Source organism: Macrobrachium nipponense, chromosome 41 (genome assembly GCF_015104395.2).
Source record: "Macrobrachium nipponense isolate FS-2020 chromosome 41, ASM1510439v2, whole genome shotgun sequence".
NCBI classification, from domain to species: domain Eukaryota; kingdom Metazoa; phylum Arthropoda; class Malacostraca; order Decapoda; family Palaemonidae; genus Macrobrachium; species Macrobrachium nipponense.
The window spans coordinates 42,983,087-43,006,397 of NC_061102.1; the positions used below are offsets into that span (position 1 = coordinate 42,983,087).

Below are 23,311 nucleotides of genomic sequence, written 5' to 3' on the forward strand. Positions count from 1 at the left end.
TGACTCAAGGACTGCAAATGCAGTTGCACATGACGCAACACATTAGAGAGAAATAAAATGTATTCATACCGGAGAGAACATTTAGAATATTACCTCCGGTAACACTTTCTCGGCATGGTAAAATTATCTGCTAAAAAAAAAAAAAATGTGAGAATGAACCTTACTAAGCGCGAAGCAAGAAAAGGGGCCCACATATCATTAAACAGTCCATTAAACACCAACCCCTATGTATGACGAAACAACTGAAATTATAATAAAAAACCTAGAATGGAATAGACCACAGAAATTTTTAAAGATGATCGGATATTTAGAAATATTCATGCAAAAATTTTTACACAAAGATTTCTTGTGAAGACGGTTCCAAAAAATAACAAGGAAGACAACTAACTTACCGTTAGCAGTCATCAAATCAAACTCGCCCTTGTACTTGTGAAACATACCTGCACGGGAAAAGGAAAAAATACTGTAAGTACTAAGCTAGGCCTTCTTCTGAACAATTATAAATAAGAAATATTTTAAAATAGGATATCAAAATTACATCACACCATCCCTACAGTATATATATATAGATATATATATAGTATATATATTATATATATATATATATATATATATATATATATATATATAATTAAGATACACACACACACACACACACACACCCTGTCAGTGCACTAAAAAAAAGAAAAACAAAAGACAATATATGCTTGTTGCATAACATTATAGTTCCCCTAAACCCCTCAGTTTGGTCAGTTTTCTCTAATGCTCAGACACGTTTTCTATGCAGATATTTTTTGCCCTGACTTTTCCAAAGTATTCACTACTGAGCGTCCAAAATCACATTGACCGCAGAAAATATAATGAGATTTTGTAACACAATAAACGCACAAATAATATTATCTATCATTATATCATAATCCAGTACTTGGCTTTTTTCAAAATTAAGAAAATGTGTAAAGGAGAAACAAATGTACAATCAGAGCACGCTTTCACTCATTAAAATCTGATTTAATTCGAGAAGAAACAAAGGGATATTGCACATCACAGCAGAAACACAGATATATCAGACTGCAAGCATGAACTGTCCGTAAGACTGATTGTATCATAAATATCATTACAGGATCTTCAGTAACGCTGATAAAACGTTACCTTAATAGGTTATGTTCATGCACCTAATACACTAAATCGCTAGTATCTAATGGTCTCAAAGGTTGCCTAAAATCTGCCTGAAATAGCCAAGAAAATTATTTCCTGCGCCCTTGAAATTGCGCTCCCTCCAGTGATCAATTTCAATTTTTTCTCTTAGATGCCTATTTTACCCGCCTTATACTAGCTCAGACCATTGGGTGGAAATGATAGTTTACTGAAACAGCATCAAATCATCATGCAAGTGACAAAACAATCAGAAAATCAAATATAAAAGCAATAATTCCCCGCGTGACATAGCTTCATTATCAAATTCGATGACTGGTGCCCTGGATCATGTGAAAAATTATCCCAACTTTACCAAAAATAACTAAATGACAACCTGGTACTAACGAGACGATTTTGTTTGAAAGGCATTTGAACATATTCCCGCTATTAAAGTTAAGTAGCATGAACTAAGACTCACAAAAAGTGACTTTGGCCTTGACCTCGGCTTCGGAAACCGGTGAATGAGACTCAATCTCGTGCTTTTTGGTCTTAAGTGATTCTCTCTGGATTCGGAACGATGACAGTCCGCGGTAGCTGTATACTTTTGTATTTTCTGGAAGTGTTAATAAATGAGAGGCGAGTGTACCTCCGGGGCACAACCGTTAATTGTCACAGTTCATGTCTGTTTGTTACAGTACTGGAAAACATGATACAAAGTTTTGTTAATTATAAACGCTGCAAGTGTCAATTACCGTAAATACAGAAGATCCACGTCTCATTAACTCTTGCTAATTAAAGTGCAGCATTTCCGTCTATTTAAGATTTGTTCACCATCACCAGCAACAACTCACAATTAGTTTCTGTTATGAGCTGACATACATACATATATATATATAATATATATATATTATCTATATATATATATATATCTATATATATATAGATATATATATATATATATATATAATATATATTATATTATATATTATGAGAGAGAGAGAGGCGAGAGAGAGAGAGAGAGAGAGAGAGAGAGAGAGAGAGAGAGAGCTCTTTCTGAAGTAACAAAAAGAGCTTATAGCTCTGGACCATCATTTGCCCTTTCATTGCTTGTCCTACTTTCCCTCCATTATAAACAAAGTTTGACGACTGGCTCAACTTTATCCAGTTATGCTACTACTCTAGAAATATGATACCAAAAGGAACAAACAAACAAAAATATACAGAAACTATCCACGTAAGCTGATAATGAAATGTCATATTTCTTAAGGACGCTGAAAGATTAACAAACATGCAAACGAACACAAGGTTCGCTCTAGATTTAGGATCTCCGGAACAAGTGAAGGGGGCGACAAACAAGCAAATGCAGAGTAAGGATTTTTTTTCCCACTTGTGTAAGCGTCCCTGCCCTTGAACATGCCTTGGGTTGTGACCATCCGCTTCCGTTATTTTGGCAATATGCTAATCATGAGAAATGTTCTTTGCCAAGTTTGCAGTGCAACATACTTTCTATCCGTTGGAAATCGTTACATCTGTGATCCACTTCTCAAATAATATTCGGTTAGTACCGGAAGGCCGAAATACTGCATTCAGTGTGTCCCTTTCAATGCAAATCTTGATACTTTGTAAGTTTTCAGAAAATCTGAATATCACTGGCTAATTCTAATTATTAATTAGACTTCAGAACGAATGTAACAACTATGGTTTCATTCAAATACTTATGTTTTACATTTAAAGATAAAAATATCATGTCATTTCTAAATCCTGAACTTTAATCTAAGAATGAATAAAATTACAAGAAAAAGGTACTTCAAAGAATAATAATAAACTTGCCTTTCTCCCTGAAAGATATACTTTATTACCATGCTAGCTAGAGATTTCAGAAATGGGTCTCTAGTACAAATCCGCGTGGAAGATCACTCGTAGCACCCTTCCGGCGAATCCAAACTTAAAGGCCTCCTACACAGAATTCTCAGGACCTCTTCCTCATCGCCGTTAGGAGGACGAGCAATTAGGATCACTAATGGCAGGTCCTGAGTCTCATCTTGCGGTTTTTTAACTGTTCTGGGCGGTCTCTCATTTGCTCCTTCCTGCACAACGCTTGTGTCCCACACTTCTTTAGTCTGAGTTTTTGCCGAATGAGTTCAAAGGCCCTGGGTATTTCAGGGTCCCTGGTGTCCAGAATGATGGCGTTGTTTCCTGACACCCCCCCCCCCTTTTTTTTTTTCAAGTTGCTTTCCTGTACATCTGCGGTTCTAGCACTTCTCTTTTGGTTTGTGTTGCAAATTTATAAGGTCAGAATGTCTACGAACATGTACATAATGTGAAAACATTTACCTTATCTCAACATGTGAAACCACATCACAAATAACATTATTCGTCTGTTTAATCTTTCATCAGTGTCTTTCATTCCTTTGTACAAAATCATTGTAAAAGCGCTACAAAAATAATGTTCTCTCCTTCTGATTATTCCGTTAATATTATCAACTTATATCTTTCAAGTGACCTTTCTACCATTTCTCTTTTCATATACAAATTCCTTATTTATACCAACTGGTATTAGCTTGCCCTTCCCATCGTTTTATTTTTAATTCTAGTGGAAGAAGAATACCGATTCAAAGTTAGTTCGTCAACACTTGAAAAGTTATAATCCTTTTGGCATAAAAATAATTGTCTTGCAATCGCAACACACAAACTTACTCAACGTCATAATGAGAAAGTGCCGCACCTGGAATTCTTGAGTTACCCCACTAAATCCTCCTTCGCGATGGGACCATTTTTTATAATACAACTATCGTGAACTTGCGAGGGAGTCTTACCCAAATTGTAAGGCTCCCAGTTAATGGCAAATATGGTAACATATTATATTTACATAATCTTCCCCGCAACGATGGGCATTACATTATAACCTAATCGACTCTGTCATAGAAAAATATAAAACAGAAAAGGAGATGATTAATGTATTACATGACTACCGTAGTTAAAAAAAAAAAAAAGTTTAAACTATTTTCTACTAGGTAGGTACCATCGGTCTATCAGTTAGCACTTCATTTCTCAGTGGCAGTGAAGGCATGTCAGTAACATTATATGAATACCTGCTGAACTTCAGAGAATAAATATGCCCGACCTATTTGTATTGCATGTAGTACATATATTTGTTTCAATATTAACGGTTTCTTATAATCTACGGCATTAAACAGGTAATTTTAATATATATAATTAAACCGGTCAGCCCAATGCACATATTTTGTTTTATTAGGGCTGTTGCAACTAAAGCAATTTATTTCAATTTATATAAATTTATATTCTTTTTCATTTAGTTAACGCTAGGAATGAATGAATTTCCATACATTTTCCAGTTTTCATAGGTAATTAATGCAAAAACCTGTCCACATTATCATTCCGAGCATCATAAATACGCCTAAAATTGTCTCCTAGCTTAAATAGAAGAGCGACTCATCCTCGTCTTAAACAACGACATCCGCTCTCCCACTCTAAGGTCCCCTGAATCCTTTCATAATGTCGCAACTCCAAACGCACAAAGATGCTCTTTTGTTTCCACCTTCCATCCCCCCTCCCCCCTCCCCCCGGCTCTTCTCTTCAGTGTTTCTGCTTAATAAAGGAAGCAGCGCAGTTTAAGAGAAGGAGAGAGGGTCTATTGTATTTGCCAAAAGTACTGTGTTTAGTAATCCATGTGTTAAGCTTATTGTCATCTGAAGGGAATGGTATACACAGGTTGCTGAAGAAATCCTGATTTCTACGGAAGGATTTTTTACAATGAACAATGATAAATGATTAATGGAAGTGAAGGACATATGAAGATATACCCTACAGCTTACAAAGTATGTGAAATGTAGTTGCATGAACTTTTATTAAGAGAAAAGAGGATGACTTCTTACTTTTCTGAGAGTGGTGGAAATAGCAATTAGTCTAGAAAAGCATATAAAATAAGCTGTATCAGTCTGAGTAGGAATGAAGCACTACCATCATTCTCTTGATTTATTCATACTGAGCAAGCAATCAGATGAAACAGGCCAAAAAGCAGTAAATGTGTGTGTTCGTCGATGCACAAGATGAATCAACTTTGTGTTAGACTGCGTGTTGTTGCTGTGCATGAACTATGTATCAGCATATAAAAAGTACAATAACTGCTAATAATATTCCTGACATCCTTTGAAGACTACCTGATTCTTGTTCAGTCGTAGCCGAGAAATAAAGGCACAACCTAAGTCCTAAACAAAACCTTTTCGAGAGATTATTAGCGTACATGCGTTTGTGTGTGACACCAGGTGTTTTTCAACATCAGTAAGGAACCAGACACGGTCGAAATTCGCCACGTGGATGTCATTTACGTAAGGGAACGTATGCCTGGCGTATGTGGGTATGCATATACGCGCGTGCGTATTTCACAAAAAATAAAATTTCAAGTCGTTCATATGTCTTAAACAAACATGAAAGGAACTTCGCTCGGTGCCAAGGGCATCCGACGACCGGTTAATCGCTTCTCCCCATTCAGGTGTCACACAAAAGAAGCAGACTTCGCTATGTGTTGTCTTTTTTTTTTTGCGACATCGAAAAGTTCAAGGTGTCTCCCTATTCTTTTCTGGGAATTCAGAATTCACTGTTTTGGTCCTGTCAGAAGAATTAACGGTTGTGTTTAAAATTCCTAAAACCAAACATTGTGAGAGTGGGTAACATTATTCAGACGGCTGCAAGGTTCCCAAAGGGCTGTTCATATCATAATTGGAACCAGCGTAATTAGTCTGTTAATAATAAAAACCTACTGGTGGACGGCAAAACGACTGTTACCTAATGCTCCATATTTAGGCTCGCCAGGAAGGGAGAAGTGTGCTGCTCAGACGACAGTGTTAACTGGGCGGGCGCGCGAGCGAGCGCGCGTGCACTTTTAAGTGCGTCAGTAAGTACAGTATTTGTGCATAAACGAATTCAAAGCAATCGACGCAGAGTTTTAAGGTAGCAACAGATAACCTCTTCATCCTCAACCCGGAAAGGGAATAAGAGCTTTCTGAAACTGGCAATGTGACATCGTGACATATCAGTGAACTGGGCATAAATGTAACACCAATAATAATTGTTTTCGTTATATCAGAGACTAAAAAAACAACAGAATGATCAGGCTGAAAAAAAAATGGAAGTCAAATGATCTGAAAATAAGATTATACGTGAGCCATGGTAGCACGTGAATCATGGTATGGCAATGTCTCTCTATCTATAAAATTTCGTTTATTTGAGAATGAAGCTTCAAGAAGAACACGAGGGTTCAGATGGCAGGATGGAGTCAGAAATGACACCACAATGGAAATGACAGAAGTTCCATATGTAGACGAAATAAAGATGAAGGGGAGATAGAGATGGCCTTGTAAATGTCCTTCGTACCGCCCTTGCAGGGAAGAATCGTAGGTGCCAGAGTTAGCTGGGCTCCTGTGGACATCAGAAGAGTTGGAAGCCTCCTCAGTCCCGGGAGTCCGGAGATCAGGGGAGATTTGTGGAAGATAAAGCGCAGGAAAGACACGAGTGGCGGAATTTCAAAGAGGCCCTTTGCGTCACGCGGACTTGGAGGCGATGATGATGATAACCGAGATTCAACAATACAATACAATCTCTGAACTGCGATGAAATCGTACGCTTCCTTTGCTGTTCTGTTCAGAGCGTCTGTCAGAAGTGCTTCTTACCCTCTGACAACGATTTTAAATTGAGCTCAGGTGGAGAATCAAAATTCTTGAAGTGTTAACTACCAAAATCATGTCTCGCTCGTTATGCCTTTCACTTACACGAAAACTACAAGGAAAATACTTTTATCTACCTTGAGTTTTCAAAATATCTTTTTACTGCAAATACCGTTACTGCCTACTATTAAGCTGAAATATACTTTCTTTGAGAAAGCAAGGACAAAATATTTTATAGCTATTGACTTCTTTCGGCATTATTGACCCCTTTGCTTTACCAACTAGGGACTTATTCCATTATTAAAGCCACAGAAACGTCCACTGACATTTTTATGGGTTAGAATAAAAATTATGCGGAAAATGTTTTCGAAATGACAAAAGTGCAATATTACATGCAAAATATTAAATTATTTAACCGCTTCACAATAATAATAACCGGTAGGATTTTAAAAATTAAACACAAAAATCTGCACACCAATATAAAGAACAACCACAATAATAGAAATTTTAAAAAATGTGATATTTCCCTCCTGCAGAATAAATAAATTAATAAGCAAAAATCCAACACAGTTATCGAGCCATACCAGGCGGCCACTGGGAATAAGCAAATTGTTTTTTTTTTCTTTTTCTTCTTCTTGGGTCCTCGTATAAATCACTAGATCAGAAAAGTGGCCCCGTCGGATACGAATTATTCTTTTACTCCCGGCTTTTCTAACAATGCTTCTATTTCTAGATGCTACGTTACTTCATAAAATTAGGATATTCCATAACTAGACCGTATGGCGTGCAGCTTTTCTTGGTATTTCAATTCTTGGTACAGCATTTAAATCGGCATTTAAAATTTGAGCGAAAATACTTGTATAAAAACAATATTTATTTTATATAATTAGTTCTACATACAGTGACCCAATGAATTAATAAATCTTGATATATTTTTAAATATTCTAGTCATTAGTTTTGACTCTAAATCCACACACAAGCAACCCGGTATATGTAGATCCAATAACTAACAAGCATCTAGCCGTGCATGCTGACTGATTTTAAATACATAATGACATCACAACAACAAAAGGAGAAAAATTAGGCAAAAAGTGAAAAAGAATACTCCCAACTACCGTCACTCTCCTTCTCCCATTCCCTGTAGGCAAAAATATGCCTACAAACTCCTCGAGGTTTCAGAGGCTGATTCAAACCTTTTGCTAAATTTCGACGCGAGTAGTACTTCTAACAAAGGTGAAATCAGTGTCAACCTTCCGCTCGATGTGCATCAATAACGTCACACAGTGGATAAGACTTTCTGTATTATAGCCTACCTCGTGGATATAACCCTCAGTAATGGCGTTATACAATGCAATTGGAGACGAGATAAAATTGTAGTTCCAAAGACCAAATCTAAGGAGGAGCAAACAATCTATAAGAACTGGTTTAAAATCAAGAATGTCTAATGAACCTGATGGAAAAGTTGTGCTGAGATATGGGCTAAAAAGGCAGAAGACGTGGATACGATAATGAACGCGCACAAAGCAAAAGGTCCATGTACACAAATTTCAAGGAGTTAAAACGACTATTAGAACGTCCTATGTACTTGAGAAGATCAAGAAGAGATAAGGGACTATTTAGACATTCAGGCTGATGATACTGACGAAGGCCTTAGGCCTTATTCAAGAAGAGAAAGGTGTTAGGATGGCCACCACATTTACTACCTGTGATTGAAAAGAACTTTTTTCGGCGCAATAGAGTTTTCTGTACAGCGTATAATCAAGGCCACTGGAAACAATCTATCTTTCGGTGGTCTCGGTAAAATGCTGTATGAACCGCGGCCCATGAAACTTTAACCACGGTATGGTGGTGGCCTGTGTTGTTAGCACCAATAGCGGTGTCATACGCACGATCATGGCTAAATTTAGCCTTAAATAATATAAAAACTACTGACGCTCGATGGCTGCAATTTGGTATGCTCGATGATTGGAGGGTGGTTGATAAACACACCGATTTACAGCCCTCCAGCATCAGTAGTTTTTAAGATCTGAGGGAAGACTGGAAATAGTGCGAACAGGAAAAAAAATGCGGACGGACACAAAGTCGGCACAATACTTTACAGAAAACTAAAAAAAGAGGATAGCTCAATAATAACATTATTAGATGAAAGTCGACGATAGATGGAACATTTTTGTGAGATCATGAACAAGATATTTGGGGGACAATTTCACTCATATATCAGAAGCTAATAAACACTTAATGTGTTTAAGAATGAATGACCACCACAAAAGATGGAATGACACCAGGTAAGCTAAAGTTTTGCATAATAAGGAAGCAAAGCCTGATGACTCCTAATAGGCTGTATTAACTGCTGTAAATTGCAAGGAAAATATCCAGTATGCTTATTCTGAATAAGTTGGAGAACGTAACCGACAAAAAGCTTAGAGAAGAAATGGTTTATTTTAGAAAAGGCAGGAGGTGTACAGATCAAATACTTGTGCTAAGACGTATTATGAAGCACTGTTTGAAAGTTAAAAATTCCCTCTGACTGCTTTTGTTGTTGATTACGAGAAGACGTTTGGGAGTGAGTATCTATCCACTGTGACATCCCCGTTAAGTATGTAAAGCTGATTGCAATCACCCATGAATGAAGTAGATACAAAGTATATGATGATGGTTTTGTCATATGAATTAGCAATAAATTATGGGGTGCTACACAAGGAAATGTCTGTTCATCTTTGCTATTTGCCCTTCTCATATATTTTTAATAATAATAAAAAAAGGTCGGAGTGAGAAGAGACTGAGCATATGTAGATAAATCTTTTTAAACCCACAAACGTCACAGGGCTTAAAAAGCCTCCTTAATAGAATGCATCATATATCTAGAGATGAGACTCCTAATAAGGAAAGCAAAAGTTATGAATACATAAAATAACGTCATATGAAGAGAGATGTCTTGTGGTCGAATCTTTCATATATTTAGCAAATATGACACCTGTATATATAGTGCAGGATCCCTCGAGACGAAATTTAGTGTGAGTCTATGGAAAGCAAATCAAACGGCGGCCAAGCTGAATATGATATGGAAATAAAAAATACTGACATTGAATATGAAAGTAAGATTATACACCAGTTTAGTATGATCCGTATTACTATAAAAACATGTGACAGTGAAATCATATAAGGAAAATGACGAAAGTTCTGTATGGGCGTGAGATAAAGAGGAAAGGAAGATCGAAATGGTTTGGACAAGTCCTTCTTCGTGCAACTGAACCCCAAAGAAAGGAGAAATCAATATCAACTGTGTTCCTGCTTGGACCGCAGAGTCAGAAGACCCAGACCAACCTACCTGGATAAGAACTATGAGAAAGGAGGCTCCAAATGATGAGTGGAGGCTTTTGGAAAAACAGGGAAAGCATGACTGGTTGGATTTCACAGCATCCACTGCGTCATGCAGAATTCGACGTGATATTGTAATGTATTTGTCATCCACTGCGTCATGCAGAATTCGACGTGATATTGTAATGTGATTTGTGTATATATATATATATATATATATATATATATATATATATATATATATATATACACACACACATATAGGTAGGCAAAGACAAAGTCCACGAGGGAAAGTGAAACAATGGAGTACGGCTGCGAGGCTTTTTGACTTCTCGTCCTTCACTAAGCAGACTGATATAATTATGAAAATAAGTTTACAAAGAAAGCTCATATAAATAGGGATTATAGAGGAAAACATGTGCCTGAAATCTAACACAACTGAAGAATTACTTGACCTACTCAAAACAGGGACAAAACAATTGAAAATTTATATATGTACATATGTGTGTGTGTGTATTCATACAAATTTTCGTGATTCAGTTATACATAAATAAATACATTCATATCTTATATATATATATATATATATATATATAATATATATATATATATATATATATATATATATATATATATATGATATACACACATACATACATAGACCTACAAATGTCCTTTAATATCCAATTCTCTCTATCTCGGAGTTAATATGTTTTCATATATGTTAACCGAAGGGGAATTTTTTAGTTGATAATAACTTCGTCTTCTCGTGGGTTCGAACCAGCGCCCAGCAAAGGCGAAATCAGTACTACAGTGAGGTTATAGTCTGAGCCACTAAAAAAATTCCCCTTCGGTTAACATATATGAAAATATATTACTTCCTAGATAGAGTGAATTGGATATTAAAGAACACTTGTAGCTCGATGTATGTATATGAATCACGGTGATGTGATAAAAATTCATATATATATATATATATATATATATATATATATATATATATATATATATATATATATATATATTAATATATACATGCAATCTTCAATATACGGAATTGCTTGAAATGGCAAAAATTTTGCACTCCGGTTTCATTTTTCTCACGACAGGTGTACATAAATTCACTATATAGATCAATATGTATATAATATATAGAAATATGTATGTATGTACATACACATATGTGTATGCAAGCGTGCTCGTCCGTGTAACACTGTTGTAAAATAAACCCCATTCACCCAGTGGACAAAATGCTTGGCCAAGACTCAAACAAAAGTCGAGGGAAGAGAGAAAACAATAAAGCTGAATGTAGAAAGATAATGGAAGGCTCTACATAAGTAAACAAAAATCACTTCTTTTCGGTTTTATACCTACCGGAAACGAAAACTACATTCGGAAGAGGATGCAGCGCGATTTTTTTTCTAAATTCAGAAGAAAAATTAGATTAAAACGAACACCGAATCACTTTGCTCTATAATATATAATTAGAGTCCCCAGCGCTGAAAGGAAGCTCTCAAAGAAATTGAAAGCCGTTATAGATTACGGATCTGCGACTAATCAAAATAGGATTGACGTTTACATAAAAACTAATCGCAATCACTTTTCTTTTATATTCATACACACACACACATATATATATATATATATATGTGTATAAGTATTCATATATAAATATATATATATATATATATATATATATATATATATATATATATATATATTATATATATATATATATATATATGATATTGGTACACCTTTTATTTTGATGAGAGAGAGAGAGAGAGAGAGCTATCCCGGAAGTGGAAGTGGAAGTGGCGAAGGTACTAGGATATCAAGAGACACATCACCGACCCCATTTCGAGCTGCAAACAGGGCTAGCTGTGCCGCTTTAAAAAGGAAGCCAATAGGCAGAGAGAGAGAGAGAGAGAGAGAGAGAGAGAGAGAGAGAGAGAGAGAGAGAGAGAGAGAGAGAATCTTGTTGACAGACTTCGGTCTGTGTTCTTTTTTTCTTTAACATGATAAGTTCCTACGAAGATAAGAGTATGAAGCAACTTCAAAATGCCACTCTTTTTGACTAGCATAATGATGATGATGATACAGGAGACATAACCAATTCCAAACCAAGAAATTGAACTTACAAACACACACACTTTCTATATATATATATATATATATCTATATATATATACTATATATATATATATATATATATCATATTATATATATATATATATATATATATATAGAGAGAGAGAGAGAGAGAGAGAGAGAGAGAGAGAGAGAGAGAGAGAGAGAGAGAGAGAGAGAATAAACTGGCTAAAAAAGACACTAATTTAAAACCTTATTTTTTTCAATGGCCAAAAACAAAGAGCAATGTATATGAGCTGCTTTAGTCGCTCCTAAAACAGGAAGACGACGCCTGTTCTTGTTCTGAAGAGGCAGCGGTACTTCCGTAATGCGTATATCATGCGAAATTCAGTAGTACTCTTATTTTATACCGAAACAAGCCAATGAATGAATATCCAATAAAATATGCTGAGACGGCAACCCAGCCCAAAAATGGAAAGAAAAAAAACTATGGGCTAAATACGACGAATACATCCAAAATCAAGATACCAAGTCTACCACAACAACAAACTATTTGAGGATCCGGGGAAAACTTCCTGCTGCTTCTTCGTATGATTTTATTGAGATGAATTGTACTTTCGGCAAATAACGACCCAATCTATTTTCATTCTTGGAAGAATATCCGAGTCATGAAATTCTGACTTGAAAAACACGAGAAAGTGCCAGGCGAATGAATAATCCAATCAGTAGCGACGCATGACGCGTACTTTTTGGGGGAAGATAATGCGGAACTTGGATGTTTTATTCGAGTATATTAGAATCACATTGTTTGTGGCGCAATGCACACGCATTGTCAATGTGTAATAGGATTCCTTGTTTCAGTCCTATTACTGTGCCGTTCTGATTAACACTGGAGAAATACTCCATCTTATCATGACAACTTTAACAAATGAATAAACCTTACATCATTTCTTAATCTAATCTGTTTCATTTCCTGATTTCTCTCTCTTTCATTTTCTGTTTTATTGTATTATATTATATTATATTATATTATATTATATTATATTATATTATATTTATATATTATTATATATATTATATTATATATATTTAGATTATATTTTATATTATATACTTTATATTCAAAAGTAAATGTACTGGAAAAACTGCATCGTTAAAAAAGGCATTTTTTTATTACTTAACTTTAAAGAGGTTGTTTATATATATATATATATATATATATATTATATATATATATATATATATATATATATAGACATCAAATATAGATATACAAATAAAGAGCTAACAATAAACAATCAAGATTACACAGTCGCTCCATATCTACTGTATTATGAATACCACCAAAACCTGAAAGAATACTTCCGTCCATTCTTAAGAAGTAATAAAAAGAAAATCAGCATAGCATACACTTGGGCATTTGCGTGTCTAAGAAACCAAAACGCCCATTCCCTGCCCAACAATCAGAAATAGAAAATGTGAGTAACAGTTATCAACACACGAAAAAGGGGTAAACGACTGCCAAGTGAGTTCGAGTTATCGTTTTCCAATGGGCGCCCTCCACGCCGAAACAAATATCGAGACTGAAAGGTCAATACGAACTCTCAGACTTTCAAGCGCTCTGCCACACCGCCAAGTCAAGGAAGGAAGCGAACGCACACACGGACAGAGGAAGAGAGCGAGTGCAACAAGAATTTCAATGGCAATATACCATAATGGAGGAATCAGATGCCTGACGAGAGAGAGAGAGAGAGAGAGAGAGAGAGAGAGAGAGAGAGAGAGAGAGAGAGAGAGAGAGAGAGGAGAGAGAGAGAGTGGATGTAGCACTCATGCTTTCTCAAAAGAAACAGAACAAGAATTGTCATGAAAACGCTAACAATAGCAAGAGCAGTAATAACGCTGACAATAATGGTGGGCCGCGCAGGATGCGCAGTGCTTTAAAGCGCTGTTGAAGGCAGAGCAAGGCACCAGCAAGTTGCGCAATCTTACATTTTCCGCTGCCACCAGCCAGCCTTTTGATAACTGACAGAAAAAAAACCTTTACGAAATCTTACAATATATGTCGCATTCTTCAGAAGCAAGCAAGGGGCACAATGCGTTCTAAAACGGATGATGATCTTTCGACCTTCAGCATCATCAGTTTCGGATTTCTTTCATATTTCTAGTTGGGAGAGTAGAATACTACAGCCCCAGGGGATTCAATATGGAAAGTATCCTAGAGCGAAAGAGGAATACACTATCTATCTATCAATTAATCTATCATATACATAATATATAATATATATATTATATATATATATATATATATATTTATAATATATATATTAATAATAATATACACATACATACACTACATACATTATAATTTATGAGAAATAACAAGAAAAAATTAATGATACAGCAATTAAAACGATGAAACAAGGCTCGAGTGTTTCTTTTCAATATAATTACATTTTCTCTAAGTCTGAAGTTCTCAATAATTCAATTTCATGATGGGGAAGATCCTTGTATAATCTGGTCACACCTGAAACATACCTCCTAGGAAATTATGGTGCTGAATCTCATAACAAGAAGCCCAACAATCAACTGCATATCTAGTCTTGCACAGTGGACCATATAGTCTTGGATCATCTGAATCCGGAACACGGTCTACATACAAAGAATGACCGAATTAATTAAATACAGATGTTAAAACATGTACATGAGCTACGCGACTGACGTTAACACGGGTTACTATGATATATAGAGAGGTTACGTTTTCCTTCAAAAATGTAAGACGCAAGTCAGCATCTGAAGAGCAAACTGGAGAATTTTAAAAGCGTTTCATATGGTTGAAGAAACACTGTCAATGAATAGTTGGATAGGAAAACTAAATTTCTTAGAACTTGTGTGCATTCATATTTTGAATCTTGTTATCGTTCAACTTCATTCTTCAAAAATTGCCACAAGCAACAGTGTTTAGTTACATCTTTATAAGACGATCTGCAACGTTTTGATGCATATAATGCAGCAACATCTGTATATGCAACAAACTTGCTTTCTAGCCAAATCCACATATGTATAAAATATAAACAATAGACCATGAGCACTAAACCGAGGAACTCCAGAGGTAATTCCTGTAGTACTATAGTCCCGGTGAACAACTACTCCCTACAATCTATTAAATAAAAACAAAATGACAATACTAAGAAATGCTATTCTCTCTACCATATGTCGAATTTTGAAAAGTGGGGCATCATGATTCATACGACCAAAGCGCCACTAAAGTACAGACCAATCTTACGACCTTCAGTGAATACACAAATTCTATGGGTTTCTGTAAGACTAAGAAAGCCTAGGATGATTCATGTACCTTAAATATCCACAATTTTTTTATTTCTACTCTATGACACCACCTACTTACTATTCCTGGTCTCTATTAGAGATGGGTATACCACCTAGACATTATTAAAATCGCTACCCTCAAGTGAAGCTGCTAGCATACGTAGTAATAATCGAGAGTAAAGAAGAAAAAACGAATAAGCTTCACAGGATTTCTGTCTAATGATTGACCTCAGGACCGGAAAGAATATATAACATCGTAGCACTGTCTGGAGGCGGCAAGTGTTTGAATTACTTATCGCGCAACGAAATATACACCGTCTCCTTAAAACGACTGCAAGACAAGCGAATGTGCGATATTTAAGGTGAAAACCAAGGCACAGGGACTGAGAATCATTCATTCTGGTAAGTTCTCAGCAAAAGATTGACTGTGTCAATTCATAAACAGAAGTGCAACCCGATAAACGAAAACAAATATCGACCACGAATATTTGATACTATTATATCCAGTAGCACATTTTAACCTAAACTATGGAAAATCACGCCAATAATTATATAATCATTGTATTACCTTTCCTCGCAGACTATTATGGGAACTCGAATTTGTTATCTCATCTTTTGATCATATACACACATTATTATATATATATATATATATATATATATATATTTATATCTATATTATATATATATATATATACATATATTATATACTATATATATCCCTATATATATATATATATAATATTCAAATATACAAATTATACCATTATATACTGTTGCGTGTCGTTTATATTAGGATAAATTACAACACACACACACACACAACCACACACCACACACACACACACACACACAAACACACACACACATATAATATATATATATATAACTAATTATTATATAATATACTATATATGTGCGTGTGTTTCTATATGCATAAATACATACACACACACACACATATATATAGTGAGTGTGTGTGTTCAAATGATGAAATGGGAAAGTGAGTGTTATGAAGAGTCTGTAGGGAATGGTCACCAGTGAGGATTCAGTTTTTATAAATAAATGATCAGGCTAAATATAAAATATCAGTGACCGCTCTGGATGACACAACGTCCTAGATGGGTCCCCCTCCCCTGTTGTTACATCAGAAAGGGATCCAATCTGTCTATAATTCAAACAGCAAACTTGCCGCCAACAACAATAATAAATATAGTAACTTCGCGAAAACAAAACTGTATAATTTCAAGTAGTACAGCACTGCTAAATATCAACTGTCAAGTTTCGAATTTTACACATTCCAATAAAATGTTAAGTACAATCTATTCGCAACATTATACCGTAATTTTCATGGCAAAGGATTCACGCAACGATCGAAAATTACATACTTTCCTGCATATTTATAAGGAGATTAAAATTCAATTTCAGTAATAAAAAGAAAAAGCTGCAGCTAAATTATCATCAGGTCATCCGAAATGAACGACGAGACACAATGATCTATCCACAGAGTCACGCTGAAAAATCTCGACTTTCTTGGAACGCTGAAACTGATATCTTACGACTCCGATTGGGTCGCCTTAGCAACGTCATCCAGCGTGGGAGAATTGTCGATTGAGAGAGAGAGAGAGAGAGAGAGAGAGAGAGAGAGAGAGAGAGAGAGATTCATTTTTCGCTAACAATGAACGCAATCTTGCAATTCTTTTGACAGAAAGGAGGAACTGAAAACGAGCTCCGTTCAGAGGGGTTGCAAAGAATCTTCTTCAAGCCGACATCGGTACCGTAGACGCCGTGAAATAAACCTTAGGTAAAAGGGACCAGAAAGCTCAGATCTGGAATAAAGGAGAGTGACCAGAGAAAACTCCCTGGCTATTTGATGGATGTGAGGATATGCTGGTGATTAAAGGCTAAGGCTATGTCATCATTATGGCAGGGCAAATGTTAAAAATACCTCTCCCATACATACCTACACACTATATATAATTATATATATATATACTATATATATATATTATATATATATATATATATATATATATATCATATATAGTGTGTAGGTATGTATGGGATAGGTATATAACAAGTATATCGTATTTCAGGCACATGAAGATATAATGGTATGCATGTATAAAAAAAAATACACTGTATTATCCAAATAATCATATCCGTAAATTAAAATAATAGCTATTCCACTGATACATAAATACATATTATATACACATATATCATGTACACACACACACACACACACACATATATATATATATATATATATATATATATATAGTATATATATATATGTATATATTATATAATATAATAAATATATTATTTATATGTGTGTGTGTGTATAATGTGAACAGATATTACCATCTTTCGGACGGCTGAAGACAAACGATACAACAGCTCGTGCATTATAGAAAATAAAACAGAGCACTATCCAAGGAGTCACATCCATTAATCAAAGCAATTTGCCGGTTGACTTGCCAACTCCTCATCCCTATCCTCGTTTTCAAATACGTCGCAATCTTCCTTCTCAGGAGGCGTTGGCTATTCGGCCTTTCCCATAATTTACCGCCATCAAATCTGTTTACAGTTACATCAGCTATTCTAACCTCTATTCAAGATATTCACGTCTGTCAAGTACCGCCTTGGAATTGTTGGGAAATGTTTACATCACCTTCTTCATGTGTCCGTCAATTTCCTTTTATTTATTTACCCGTCTTCGCGATCGTTGTGTTGCATTCGATCAAAGATCCGGCTGACGTGCAAATGAAAGCGGAGTCACGGGTGATCGATTTCTTCCGTCTTCTGGCGTAGCACCGGCTATGGTCATCGGCAGAATAGACATGTTTTGGTTATGTAGGAAGTACACGTGTAGCTTTTTATTTGTGTTTGGATTTGGGTGACACAACACGAATAATAATAATAATAATAATAATAATAATAATAATAATAATAATAATAATAATAATAATAATAAATTCATGTTTCTGGGAAAAGCTCACATGGCAGAATATGTCAAATCTATTCCTGTTTGAGTACAATTCCTTTACCGGTTCGCATATTCCCGACCCATAACCGAGTACCGACCCTTCCCTGAAAAAGCGGGACGCCATGTCTTAAAATCTAAACAGAATCTTCTTGAAAATCTCATTATGTTTCCCACACCCAAATTACGCATCGTTAAACTCATTGAACTAGTCTAACGTAACCCAACCTAACCTAATGTAGGGGCACGGCAAAAAAACCGGGGCTGGCACAATACTAAATACTAGTACGTATACATCTCGGGAATTTGCTGCCCGTTCCTCACTCACATGTCAGGTTTATCAGTTCTTATAGAGACAGGAAATGACAGCCTTTTGCATATGATAAATAAAGCTCTCAAGTGACGTATTCATCTTCGTGTAAATTTAACTCGGGCTCACACGTTATGATGACAGTTCCCTTATACTAGAATATTGTCAACAAATATGAAACTTTAACGATGTTGAGAGGAAAGCAAAAACAGAACGCCAAAAAAGAGACCGGCACTTGCTAAACACAGAGCGGTGAGACATTCAAAAACTTTGATTTATTAATAAGGGGAAAGGCTACCATAACTTGCTTCACCACAATACTGTTTGAACAAGTCTAATAGTACACTTACTTACTTGTCTTAGATGTGTTGGTCTCTCGGAGGGCAACTGCGCAGGCGACTTATCAAAAGACATTCGACAAACGTATGCTTAGCTGGCTTCTAACATACAAGCGTTTGTGACGTTATTAGTTCGTCTCATTAAAAAACACATTCATTAATGACACATTTAACTGAAGACCTTTACAAATTGAAAGACTCAGCGAAACTTATTTTTGGTTACTAATCATCTTCAGTAATCAGTATGTTCCATAATACACCACGACTTTTCTGACACTGGGGGAGGTTATTTATAAATTCCCCAGTATAGCATAGTAGAGGCCCAAGAGGAAAACGCTTATCATTCGTCAACTTATGTTGTTCATTTCAAGACAAATATGACATCCGGTTGGCCTTATTCTTGCTTTCTTTTCAAAGAAATGTCGGGCATTGAGATATTTGATCAGACAGGCTTTACCAAAATATAACAAAATTAATATGTCAACTTCATTCTAAAAAGTACATTTGTCCTTTTCCACTTAAATTCCATAATATTTCCAACCACGGGCTGTTCTCAACAATACTCATGTCTCTTCTTCATCCCTCTCATCATATCATCATAATGTACATTCATCTGGTTTAGAATGGTATTTTGTAAATGTAACAAGGATTTACCAAACTCATCAATATCGTAATATTGTCATGCATATCACCTTTTCACTGAACAGCCACAGTGCACAACCCTTCAATCATTCTAATTGATTATAAAACCCTTTCTGAATAGTTCTGTTCAATTTTAATACCTTCCTAGGATACTGGAGATGGTAACAGTCAATCAAAGATGTTACACTGTGTCATCAGGGGGAAACATATAAGGAAAATATGATAACGACTTGAAGTGCAGCCAGAGGTGCTTTTAGGACAACCGGTCCTTTGAAATACGTGAAAACAAAAATACAGAAGGTAAACAATCAGATATCACCAAAAATGACTACACACCCGTCAACAAGAATCACTGTTAGTCCGCATGGAGGAGAAAGTGCAATTAGATCAACGTGAATGACAGTGACCAAGGTCGGCAGACGATTTAATCAAGGGGAACATCAGCGGTTTTAACATGATGACATAATTATATGGAAATACAACCTGTTGATAATCTGGTACTGTACTTAAATGTGCGCCTGTGGTTTTGCCTTGCCTAAAGTAACAAGTGTAACATTCACAACCACCCACAGACTACCTTACCCACACCACCAGCCTCGTGTTTGTCCATTACGCTGACTTGACATCTTCCGACTTCTCTGTCTTTCTTTCTTGGCTGTCCAGTTCAGAAAGTAGTTTAGGCAGGGCTTTCTGATAGACGTGGTAACTGTTCCTTTCCTTCATTCGTCATAACGCTTTCTAAGCAACCTCTCCCCCGAAAAGGGGTTTCGGGAGCTACATGAGCCGATTAGAAAATACAATTCGAATGGGGTGTACTGACTGAGGACGTCTCCCTTTTTCATTACCATTAGATGCAGCACTTGTTAAATTGTTTCCCGACTGTTCACTATTCAAACTTATGAGATTAGATCTTCCTTTTCTTTGTTCCTTCAGGTACACGTTTCTTCCCCTAACGAATTCATTATTACTTTCGGGGCCCCTTTCCTTCCCTACTTAAATCTAAGCAAGCTCTAGGATAGATGCCTAAAGCTGATTACCAAATAACTAGTTCAAATTGCAAGGTAGGGGAGTGAATTACCAGACATTTCCCAAAACGTACCAGAGAGAGAGAGAGAGAGAGAGAGAGAGAGAGAGAGAGAGAGAGAGAGAGAGAAATTCAAATACCTCAGAAACGGATGAAAACGCTATTAAAGCACATCATAAAAAAAATCTCCCTTAATGGAGCTGTAATTTGCAGCTTCCTCCGATCTGTCCCAAAGGGAGTGAGGCTAAAATGATACTTATCGTTCAAATCTTTACCATCATCCAGGCTTCTTTTCCTGAGGGTGACTCTATCGATTGTCACGAGTTAAATGACGCCGGTCCCTTACGTTTATCAATATTAATATTTTCATTTTTCTGAAATGTTTTCTTCTGTTATCTTTGTTTGAAAATAGACATATCCTGATTTGTAAATATTTAAACATCGACCAACAGTTTACAAAAATATTTAAAAAAATAAACAAATAATAAAAAAAATCACAAAGAACAAAACAGGATGAAAATTGACAAGGGTAAGCCGAAATTTCAAATCTTTCATCCGCAAATAAGCTGCGCTGTCTAAAAAAACAAACTAAGACTTAATTAACCATGATTTAGTTTTCGGAAAAAACTAAATATATATTAAACAAAACTAAATTAAGGAATCTTCTAGGATACTATGTATACTGGTGGTCAAGGCAAATACAGTGAAGTCCTCATAAGAAATTTTAAAAAATAGGCATATGGATATTTTAAATGTCTAAAGAAAAAATGTCAGAGGTCTTTCACTTCAATATTAAGTGCATACATATGAGAACATTTGAGAGTGACCAGATGGTGATCACCGTTGTCCTATAACACTGAAGGAAAGCAAAATCTCCACATCAAAACAAAATAATATAATGACAGGCAGTTTGAATGCACAAACAAAATACGTACATCTTTCCCAAATTAAATACGTGATTATCACACGATTCCAAGGGTAGTGAAGCGATTTCTCCCTAAAGCGACTATGACAAATCATATTGCAAAAGTTACTTAGGACATATTTCTCAAAAGTAATATATAGCCCATAATATCGGGGAACTATCTTCAAATATAAACCAAACGCGATAGGAAAAGAAATTCCGGGGAACTTCAAAGTCATCCACTCTCATCCTTTGGAAAAAAAAAAAAAAAACACATCTTTCATCTGAATAAGAAAAAAACAGAAAAAAACAGACAAACTTGAACAGACAGACAGACAAATAAACTTCTGAAGAACTTCAAACTCCTCTAATAACAACGAAGGAATTGCCCGTGTTCCCTTCAAGCTAGAATAATAAAATCAAACTGAATGATTTATTCCGGAAATCTTCAAAAGAACTTGCATTTCCTCTCATGGAAACAAGACAAAGTGCTTTGGGAAAGACTATACTGACAGACAGACAGACAGGCTAAATGTACTTATCTGGTCACGAAAGAACCGAAAGAGTGCCTTAGCCCACTAGACGTTACATCAGAGAAAATCAGTCCTATTAAGTTTATCAAAAGCAAATATCTTTTCAGACACTCATAAGATGATCACCAAAAGAACAGTCTTTAATTATTACATTATGGTATTCATTCAACGGCGAACAGATAAAATTAATTTTCGCAAGGAGAACAGACAGCATAAAATGGACATTTATATATTTGTTTCGTTCTGAAAAATTATGCAATATCCGACTTACAAGATGGTATACATTCTCGTTATATTACTGTGGGGCTTATCATAACAGATCAGACTTCTGACATACTGTAGTTCCTGTAAGCTAGATATTTCGCAAAAGGATTCAGTATTGAAACTATATAATACAAAAAAATAAAAAATGCGCGTGGAAATGAAAACATTCTGAAAATAGTTAAAAAATCTTCTTGGAGACATAATTTCAAAACAACATTTGTGAAAATTGAAAACTGAAGTCATTTACATCAATTTCATTATAAAATGTACCGACATTCTCACGCCCAAATATTATCTTTAAACCACAACTTATGTACAAAGTTGAAGTTCTCCCATTTCTCATTTCCAAACATTTTCCTGAGAAACGTCATTTCAACTACTCCGTCGTGTCCGGTCGAGAACGACCAGATGCGACAATCCCAGCGAAATGGAAACCGGTCCGCAAAATGGAAATTCCGTCCGCAAAACGGAGCGTACCAGTCGTACGGAGGAGGAGGTGGAGGAGGAGGACACACAACGCTGCCTTCCAACCGAAGAGATTCACCTCGGATACGAGGCGTTGCAGAACTGCTATTTCCGTTGCGGCGGAATAACGGAGCCGCCTGTAGTATATATGCATCTAATGGTGCAGGAAGTGACGAGATAAGCGTCTTGATTGTTTCGTTTAAGAATAATTTCCGCTCCTTTTACGAGGCTCTTTTGCAACGTTTCATTGTGCGACAGGACGCGTAGACGTTTACGTGAATACTAATATAC

General features: G+C 35.8%; 1 protein-coding gene across 5 annotated transcripts in view; it reads right to left on the minus strand.

Annotated features, from left to right (window-relative positions):
* Positions 1 to 23,311, minus strand: part of LOC135212733 (tyrosine-protein kinase TXK-like) — a 479,073-nt gene that overhangs the window by 303,224 nt on the left and 152,538 nt on the right. For 2 of the 5 annotated variants that reach the window (XM_064246444.1, XM_064246446.1), the window contains exon 3: positions 393 to 440. The exons of the other annotated variants lie outside the window; for them this stretch is intronic. In XM_064246444.1, coding sequence (XP_064102514.1) covers positions 393 to 440 — 48 coding nt within the window. The remainder of the gene's footprint in view (positions 1 to 392; positions 441 to 23,311) is intronic. 5 annotated transcript variants of the gene reach the window in all.